We start from the raw sequence: 10,102 nt of genomic DNA, 5'->3' as shown, positions 1-10,102 counted from the left end.
GCCCTACCAGGCATCCTATACCCTCCTGACCATTGATTTTTAGATCACTTGTTGTTCCCTTCTCCTTGGATTTGTTAACACCCACTTCTGTTCCCCCACCTCTCCCTCACCCATGTCCCCCTGAAACCACTGGACTCGTTATTTTCTCCTCCAGATTGTTTATCCTGCATATCTTATCTACATAGACATGCAGAGACAATACTAAGCACAAAAACAAGACAGAGTAAAACCCAACAGCAAAAGAAAACAAAAACCAATGACAAAAAATACGGGGGGGTGGGGGTGGGGGGCTATAAATAGTTCCAGGTCTGTTTGTTGACTTTTAGGAGTGTTTTCCAGTCCAGCCTGATGGGGTGCCATGCTGTGGCCCCAAAGTCTATTTTTGGCATTCTCCAGGGGCTTCATTGCTTTGCTCCCCTTGCTGCTCTATTGCACGCCCATAGCATTTTGCCCCAGTGTGGTGGGGTCTGATGTGGCCCAATTCCCGCACTGTGCCTCCAGTGTTGCCCCTCGGAGTGCTATGAGTCAGTGAGGAACGTCGTGTCTTATGGTGGGGCCAGCTCTGTGGTCCTCTCTATGCATTGGCTGCTATGAGCAGGAATATCGTCCTAGGGGCTTGATGGGGTGCCATGCTGCGGCCCCAAAGTCTATTTTTGGCATTCCCCAGAAGCTTCATTGCTTTGCTCCCCTTGCTGCTCTATTGCACGCCCATAGCCTTTTGCCCCAGTGTGGTGGGGTCTGATGTGGCCCAATTCCCGCACTGTGCCTCCAGTGTTGCCCCTCGGAGTGCTATGAGTCAGTGAGGAACATCGTGTCTTATGGTGGGGCCAGCTCTGTGGTCCTCTCTATGCATTGGCTGCTATGAGCAGGAATATCGTCCTAGGGGCTTGATGGGCTAGGATGTGTTCCACTCTCTCTCCTTCCCTCTTCATTTGCTCCTGTGTGCTCTGATCAGAAGTGTGCCTCTCCCTGAGCGGTAGTTTCAGTGCTGTCCTCTGAAGTGAGGAAGGGAGGGGAGGGGAGGGCTGTGGTGTGGCCTTCCTTATTCAGGGTCCAACTTTCACATGCATGTAATGCACTGGAGAATACCATGGCTTGGGTCAGGTGCACTTAGTCCTCAAAGTAACATCCTTGCTCTTCATTATTCTTATGAGGTCTTGTGCAGCAGATTACCTAATGCAATATGTCTTTTGGGCTCCTGGCTGGTGCGTCTACGAGCATTGATTGCAGGTCCAAGTAAGACAAAATCCTTGACAACTTCAACCTTTTCTCCATTTATCATGATGTTACTTGCTTGACTTAAAATAAGATATCAGCTCTATTTTTAATGCTGGAGTTTTCTTTCTATCTCGCTGGAGGCACTCTTCATAGAAGTCTAAAACTAAAACAAAAGCAACTTCTCTTGCTTTGAGTTCATCTGTTCCCTCAATGAACAACTCCTGATACTTGCAGGTGGTAGCACCCTAGGTTTTTAAAGAATTTGATTTACCTGTGTGATCCAGGGATGGTAAATAATAAAATCCAACTCTGGAGGAGGGAATAGTATTAGGGCTTAAATTTTGAACATCCACGTTACAGAAGTTCACAGATGATAGTCAAAGCCCCAAACCCATTTTCAGCACCCCCTGTGATCCCAAGCCTCTGGTGAATTTCCTGTGACTATGAACCAAATATGGGAAAGACTCTGTTACCAGACAGGATACATTGTAGGGTGGGTGGCACCAGTTGTAGTTAGGTCAAAATGTGGCACCTTGTCATGATCTCCTTCTTTTAACCTAGTGTACAATTGCTCCAGGTTTTAATATTTTCTGCTTTGTTATTGAGTTTCTCCTCACCCCCAATTGGGCCATTGTTATCGGGCCATTTGTTTGTGTTCTGTTTTAGTTTTGTAAGATTTTCTGTATATGAAACCCAGATTAGGTAAACCTGTAGAAATAACAACTGGAACAATAGATTCTAAGGGGCATGACAGGGGAGGCTGGCAGGAAATGGGGAGCTAACAACAATGAGTACATGGAAGAAGAAAGATCCCGAAATTGATTGTAATGATGGTTGCACAACTCCTATGAATGTGATTGAACTGTTGAAACGTACGACATGTGAATTGCATGTCAGTAAAATTGTTAAAAGTCAATAAACGTACTGTTTCCTTCGTTATCAATCCGTTCTGACAGGAGGGGATGTGCACCACTATCCTAATGAGTAGGGCTATAAATGAGTTTGGAAATGTGTAATTACCTGGTAAGAAATCATGGGAGTTTGAGTCTGTCAAATTTATCATTTCTATTTTTTTCCAAAAGTATATCTCAAAATTCTACTTTGGTTCCATTTCTGATTTTTCTCCAAGCTCAGAAATCAAGCCATACATCGCTGATAATTTCTACACGTTGCAGAAAACAGACAACTGTTACAGTCAAATAAATTAAACACAATTTTGCATTGGATAGATCCGCTACACCAGACTTGTTTAGAGTATTAAAAAGCAAGGATGCCTCTTTGAAGACTGAAGTGTGCTTGACCCAAGCTCAGGTATTTCCAATCACATCATTCACGCGGCAAGGTTAGGCAGAGAGTCAGGAAGACCACAGACGAATACCGAAAATACCGTGGAGTGCCAGAAGAGCAAATAAACCTGTCTTCAAAGAAGGACAGCTGGAATGCTCATTAGGAGTGAGGCTGGAGAGACTTGGTCTTTGCATGCTTTGGACAGTTACCCAGAACCTGGAAAAGGACATCATGTTTGTTAAAGAAGAGAGGCTGCAAAAAGGAGGAAGACCCTCCATGAGACGTCTTGACCCAGAGGCAGCAGCTGTGGGCTCAAACATAGCATTGTGAGGCTCACACCGGGTCTGGGCAGTGTTTTGTTCTGTTGTGAGTCAGAGCTCACTTGTGGCACCTAACAACAGCAACCCTAGCATTACAGCAGAGGAGTTCCCCAATTTGGAGTTACAGCAAGAGTCCAAATACTGTAAGTGTATCCTGGGATATACGCTATTTCAAAGTCATCAATATCAAATTATCCTATTCCAGTTTTAGAGGAGTCAGTTTCTGGATCCATTTTTTTCTCCCTAAAATAAATTTGTCTGGTAATACTTTTATTGTCACAGTAGCACTTGTGTTCCCCACTTTACAAGAAAGGAATACCATCTCTTAACATAAGGCATGGCTCCAGGGTGCCAAGTACAATAGTTAAGCAGGCTCTTTAATCCCAATGGGCTTTCCAGTCTTTCTGTTCCTGATGTACTCTCATGGGGAGGGTGAAGCCTGCCTTTAGGAGGTCTCTTACAGGTCCTGCATTCAGCTATCCGGTACAGGTGGGAGTAGCTGTGATGGCTTGCCTTGCAGAGTTGTGCCTTTTTTATCTCCTGTTTGCAAAGTAAACTCATAGCCTAAAAGGGAGACTCCTGCCATGCAGAGAGGCTTGCTGAGAAATGATGACTGTGGTGAGAATGTGTCATGTGTTAGAATAAACAATGCATAAGTCAGTGATTCTTCTCAATATGGCATTGAGAAGGTAAACAACTTGCCAAAGGTCATACCACCAGGTAGCAACTGACTCAGCATTTGAATTCTGGTGGTCTAAATCCACAGTTAGGGATCTTAACCCCTATGATATGACCTATTTTAAATCATATCTTCAAAGATTTATTCAAATTAAAGTCAATCCTAATTTATTTTTTATAATGTTTATTTTAACATTTTATCTCCTGTTTAATACAATATACGCCTACTGCTCACTTTCCAACTGCCCTGTCATTGGACATTTTGCATTTATGACAATAGTAAAAATTTACTATCAGACTATTTTATACATTAATGACATCCATCTGGCAGTAATGGACATTGAAGTGGGAGCCGAGAGTAATGCTGACTGTGATGTTTAAAGTTGTGTGCCCACTTGGCTGGACCATGTTTGTGTGGGGACTTTGAAAATGCTGTCAAGCAGCGTGGCCAGGCCTTTCCCTCCTGATCACAGGGAAACAGGGCCTGTCCAGGTACCTGGGAGGAGGACTTGGGAAAATTCCCAGACTGTCTGGGCTCCACATGGGGCTGAGGATGGGACCAGTGCACCCTCCTGGGGCACCTCTAAGGATACACCAGAGGCCCTGTGATATACCTCAGAGATGATCAGGCCTCAAAAGGGACAGAGACCAACCACCCTCCACCCTTTTCCCCTGCGTTAGTTCAGTCTGGCCCAGGGTGACAGCGTGATGACACAAGGTCATCAATGGGCAGGGGGAGTCAAGGCGAGGGCCCTAAGGTGCCGGGGAGGTCAGTGGAGCCAAAGGGGAGCAGAAAGAGGACCACGGGAGTAGGAGGAGCAGACAAGGTCCCTGCCTAGGACAGGAAGCAGTAGGTGGCAAGCAACTGTCAACCATCACCACCACTAACTCCCACGAGTACCGCAGTGCTGGGGGGAAGGGAGACCACCTCACCGCATGCATTTCGAAATGTGTCAGAGGCACCCAGCCCATGCTGAGTGACTTGGGCTTGGGGGACACCAAAGACAACAGGGGTTCCCAACTTTCACATTACACTAATTTTTACATCATGACTGGGTCTATGGAACCAAATCATGCCACTGAGGGGTGGGTGCATATACACTAACTACTGGACTAGTTTTTAAGCAGCATTCATCTTCATATGTTAAATACAGAGTACGAGTTGATATTTCTAATGAAATGAAATTATTCCTTTGAGGTTTTTTTCTTTTAATCATTTTATTAGGGGCTCATACAACTCTTATCACAATCCATACACACATCAATTGTGTAAAGCGCATTTGTACATTCATTGCCCTCATCATTCTCAAAACATTTCCTCTCCACTCAAGCCCCTGGCACCAGGTCCTCATTTTTCCCCTCCCTCCCCGCTCCTCCCCTCCCCCATGTGCCCTTGATAATTTATAAATTGTTATTTTGTCATTCCTTTTGAGTTTTTATACCTGATTTCTTCTTTGGGTACTGCTCATGCTAAACAGAAGGACTGTATCTCACTTCATAACATAGTTTAACATTCAAGTACAGCTTTAAAAGTATTATTACAAATTGAGGATTGCGTAACAGCATACTGATTCATTAACATCTATTTATAACTTAAAATGAGTACATTAATTATATTAGATCTCATTCATTTGTCTTTAACAATGAAGTAAACCTTGTGGCCAAAAAAAAAAACAACCAATCTGATTTTATTGGTGTGACTGTGTAGACTGGCTTTGCCAGGTAAAATATGATAGATAACATCAATAGAGCTAAATCTACACTGCAATTGTCAAAGTTAATAATGGATATATCATTAAAAACAGAATTTGATCATTAAATACTGTTTTTTAAGCATATACGTGGGAGCTTCAAAACAGTTGGTGGGAAAATCCCACTATCTTTTTTTTTTTAAGCCCACTATCTTTTAAATTCCATTTTCCCCTGAACTTTTTAAAGCCACCACATACCTTATAAGGAGCTCAAAGCATCAAAGGAGAATGGCTTTTTTTTTTTTTTTTGAGAATGGCTTTAACAGTTCCTGTGACTAATTTCTATCTCAGCACATTTTTTTTCCTCCAGCACAAGCCCCAAAATAGAAAATAGATCTACAATTAACTCTGAACCTTAGCTCATTTTAGCAGTGAGTTATATTTATCCATGGATACATGAAAGAATGTTTGGGGGGAAAGGGCAGTCCTGCTTAGGGCAAGATTTTCTTCTTAAGTAGAAAATAACAACAAAAAATTTACAATATATGTGTTTTTTATTATGTGTTCAATCATGATCATTGTAATAGCTTAATTCACAAGAAAAACTGTATGATTTCAAAACAGAAAATATGACGTTTTATGTCATATACATTTTAGTTTCAGAGATGTATGATTAGGTAATCTATCCATTAAAGGCTTAAATATAAAAAAATATTTATACTAGGATGAAACCCGGTGGGAAAAGGAAATTATAAATAGCTCTGTGAGCTATTTCACAATGAAATAAATGCTGTTTCCAACTTTAAAGAATACCAGGGTCATTATAAAGAATAACTTGCTCACTATCGAATCATATTTTGATTCCATCATATAGATAGGTTCCCAAACGTAATTGACTTGCCACTGCCTTGTCAGAGAAAAGCTCCCGCAGCGTCCCCTTGGCAATAAAAGCTTGAGTACAACAGCCTATCCCACAGGATGAGGTGGAGGTATCTCTCTGCCTTAGCAGCCCCCTCGCATCGTTCCATTGCTCCCCAAGGGACAGTGCCACTCACTTTGGGAAACACTGGTTTACTCTGAAAAGAGGGATTTATTGGTTTCATTTTAAATGTTAATATTAAACTCTGTGTATTTAGAAATATACCTTGCCCAAACAATGTGTGTGTCTGTGTGTATACCTTGGTTGTGTCTTTGTGTCTGTGTGTATCCCTTGTATATATATTTAAACTTAAAATACAAAATTTGGATATCAACCTAAATATTGTGGGAGGACATTTGCTGGCAACCAAATTAAGAGGGGCAAAAATGGGGTTTCACAATTGACTCTCTCTTTGACCATAGGAAATTTGCTTCTTCTCTCTAGGCATATGTCCTCACCCACCCATCGGAGGGTTGGAGGAGGATCACGAGACAATCTCTATGAGACCACTTTGTAAAATAGCACCTGTTACATCCGTAGCATGTGTTATTGAGCGTTTGAATCACTTCTTTGTCCTCTGCGTGGGTTGCAGTCCCACACTATTTCAAAGCTATTGATAGCTTTCCCCACACAGGCCACTCCGAATCTCTGCCTCCTAGTGACTCATCATTGGCCCCCACTCCTGGTGTACCACTGCTCTCCCTCACCTCTACAGAGGGACATGTACGACGGGCCTGCTTAGTGTTATTAACTACACCTTTCACCGACAGTGCCAGGCAGACGATAGACGCTGGAACATGTGCCACCTTGCAAGTGTTTCAGGGTGCTGATGTGCATGTACTCCCTACAATGGCATGGGGATTTGTGCGGGTGCATATTTTGGGGTGGACAGTAGCCCAATGCTTGTTTCATATTCTTAAAGACAGTATATATATGAACAAAAAATGATCAAGCATAGTTGGAAGTAAAGTCACTGTATTCTAGAGCAAGAATATTAATCTTTGTCTCAACTTGTTCAACATCTGTCTCTGACAACATGTAGATATACAGAAAGTTATAAAAATAGACCTGCATTTTAAACTCCCAGCGGAATTATGAATTCTTTACACACACCACCACCACCCAAAAAAAACCCAACCATCTTTCCTATAGGTCTTCCGAGCATGATCATATTTATCCTGTGCTTATTTCTTATCTGATTACCCTTTTTATTTCAGTTTGAAGGAAGGAAGTACTGTGAACATGACTTTCAGATGCTCTTTGCTCCTTGCTGTCATCAGTGTGGTAAGTGTGACTACTGATTGCCATGCAGTCCATTTCAAAGTACATAACTTCACAGTTTAGACGTGTCAGTAGTAAAAATGGTTATGAGCTGGGCTGCTAACTAACTGCAAGGTCAGCAGTTCAAAACCACTAGCTGCTCCAAGAGAGAAAGACTTTCTACTCTCGTAAATAGTTAGTCTTAAAAACTCACTGGGGGAGTTTTACCCTGTCCTATACGCTCACTATGAGTCAGTATCAACTTGATGTCCATGGATTTCAGGGGTGCGTGCGTGTGTGTGTGTGTGTGTGTGTTTAGGAACCCTGGTGGCATAATGGGTTAAGCGTCAGGCTGCTAACCGTGAGGTGGGTGGTTCAAACCCACCAGCTGCTTTAGAGGAAAAAGAGGAGACTTTCTGCTCCAGTAAAGTTTCTGACAATCTCAGGAACCCTCAGGAGCAGCTCCACTCCGTCCCATAGGGTTGCTGTGAATCCACTCCACAGCAGTGTCTTTGGTTTTTCGAGTTTTATTAAATACAGTGTCAGTTCCTTCCCCTGTTGCTGATGTCCAAGTAACTGTAAGAGGGTCAATACCTGGGAAAAAGAAATTCTTAAGAACTTCTAGTATGAAAAGTATTTAGGAACTGCCAGGGAGATTTTAGAATGACATTAGTTGATCTTTGGAAATGTTCTTTTCCCCTGTTCGTGGAACCTTTACCTATTTGCTTTCGGGTTTGTAATGGAAAGAGATAGGAGAACAATTCGTGGGATGCTTCAGGTGTTTGATGGTCACGGTGTGTTTGTTACTTGCTCTTGCTGCTGGCCTTTAGCCCATCACTGGTTGCTAACAGCTCTCCTAGAAGGTTCCCAGGGACTGCAGAAACGAAGCATGGGGCATGAGGAAACGTGCTTGTGGATTTCAGTAGTCTCGACAAGGAAAAACCAAAAGGCATTCAGAAAAGCTTAGTAGTACATAGGTTTAAAAAGAAAAACTGTATTTAGAATTGGTTTAAAAACAAAAATTGTATTTAGAATTTTTTTCTAATACCACTCACAGATAGAGTTACAGGGGGGATTTTTAAACCACAGCAGCAGCAGCAGCAGCACACAAAGGTGTGGATGATTTTTAAAAACATATTGCATATCTGATAGATCCTGCTTACTCTAATAGGTACATATATAAAATGCCCTTGTTTGTAGAAAAAGGTGTAAATGTTGTTCCCCTGGTGGTTTTTTTGCCTCACACTGAACACTTTTTTATATGCTTTTTTCCCCAGGTGAATTCATCATTGGCCGAGTTATTAAAGCCATGAATAACAGCTGGCATCCCGAATGTTTCCGCTGTGACATCTGTGAGGAGATTTTGGCAGATATTGGGTTTGTCAAGAATGCAGGGAGGTAGGAGTTATTTTAATCTTATCAAATGTGGGTGGATAAAGTGACTAGGCAAGGTCATGCCTGTTTCTCTCTGGCACTGGAAGGCAGGCCTCTTAAGAAACTGAATTTAAGGTTCGGAAACTCATAGATAGCAATATATTGGCTTATCTGTTTAATGCTTACCTGCCCTTGCCGGTGCTCTCTGACAAGGCTTGGACTCCTAAATATGCGGTCATTTGTCCAAACTACCACTGCTCTGCTGGAGTAAGATAAGGCAGCTGGTCCGGGAAAGATTTGCAAAGCCCTGCCTGGGAGCTCTCTCCTGGCTGCTGAGTCAGAATCAACTTGATGGCAGTGGGTTCTTGTTTGTTTGGATAATGCTCACTAGGAAAGGGCCTAGAATTTTGTGTGATAGAGCACTAGTACTATGCATTCCTTAGCTGCCATGTCAGTTGTAGAAATAAAGATGGAATTGCTTAAAAATCAGATTGTCCAGACCAGAATCCGTGCATATAACTTTGTTTTTGCAAATATTTATAACATTTTAAGGTCTAACTCAGATGGACATTTACATAGTGTTTCTTGTAAAAAGCAGTAACTTGATTTTGCTCTTCGTAAGCTTAGCAGGCACTTTGTATAACACAAGTTCTTTCCTTAATAGCAATACAGAAAGATGCATCTTTTTAGTCATGAGAAAGAAAAAGCCGTAGATTTTAGATGTACGTTTCTAAGCCGGCTTTTGCTCTGTTTAGACATCTGTGCCGTCCATGTCATAACCGTGAGAAAGCCAGAGGCCTTGGGAAGTACATTTGCCAGAAATGCCATGCCATCATCGACGAGCAGCCGCTGATATTTAAGAATGACCCATACCACCCCGATCATTTCAACTGTGCCAACTGCGGGTATGTTTGTGTACATTTCTACATTGCACAGAGCACAGCATGGTACTCTAGCACAGCAAACTAATCTGCACTTTTGTGTCGTATTTTGCCGCAGTTGTGTGTGTGCACTGTTTTTCTCTCCTCGGTGTGTGCATGTTCTTTTTTTTTTTTTTGGTGTGTGCATGTTCATAAACGCAATACCTTTAAGTGTTTGGCTGGTTGGTTGTTGTTTTTTTCTTCAATGAAACAGTTTGAAAACAAGGTGTGGACACCATGACTAGCCCTTGCTGTGCATCTCCAAAGTAAAAGAACATTCTCCTCTAGAATCACGATATAACCTTTCTTCAAAATTTATTCTTGATTCTGTAACATCATCAAACATCTATCTAGTCCATTTTAAAATTTCCTCAGTTATCTTTTATAACGTGTTGTTCCAATAGGATTTAAAATATTTTAAAAATGATTCTTTTT

The 10,102-nt window shown here is 42.0% G+C and overlaps 1 protein-coding gene across 4 annotated transcripts in view; it reads left to right on the top strand.

Annotated features, from left to right (window-relative positions):
- LIMS1 (LIM zinc finger domain containing 1) overlaps window positions 1-10,102 on the top strand; it is an 83,048-nt gene that overhangs the window by 55,957 nt on the left and 16,989 nt on the right. For all 4 annotated transcript variants that reach the window (XM_004704322.2, XM_004704321.2, XM_045283950.1 and 1 more), the window contains exons 3-5: window positions 7,331-7,397; window positions 8,651-8,771; window positions 9,503-9,652. In XM_004704322.2, the coding sequence (XP_004704379.1) occupies window positions 7,331-7,397; window positions 8,651-8,771; window positions 9,503-9,652 (338 nt within the window). The remainder of the gene's footprint in view (window positions 1-7,330; window positions 7,398-8,650; window positions 8,772-9,502; window positions 9,653-10,102) is intronic.

This window comes from Echinops telfairi, unplaced genomic scaffold (assembly GCF_000313985.2).
Source record: "Echinops telfairi isolate 266 unplaced genomic scaffold, ASM31398v2 ScPeMD7_7467;HRSCAF=8505_1, whole genome shotgun sequence".
Classification (NCBI taxonomy): Eukaryota; Metazoa; Chordata; class Mammalia; order Afrosoricida; family Tenrecidae; genus Echinops; species Echinops telfairi.
This window is presented reverse-complemented; position numbering and strand designations above follow the sequence as displayed.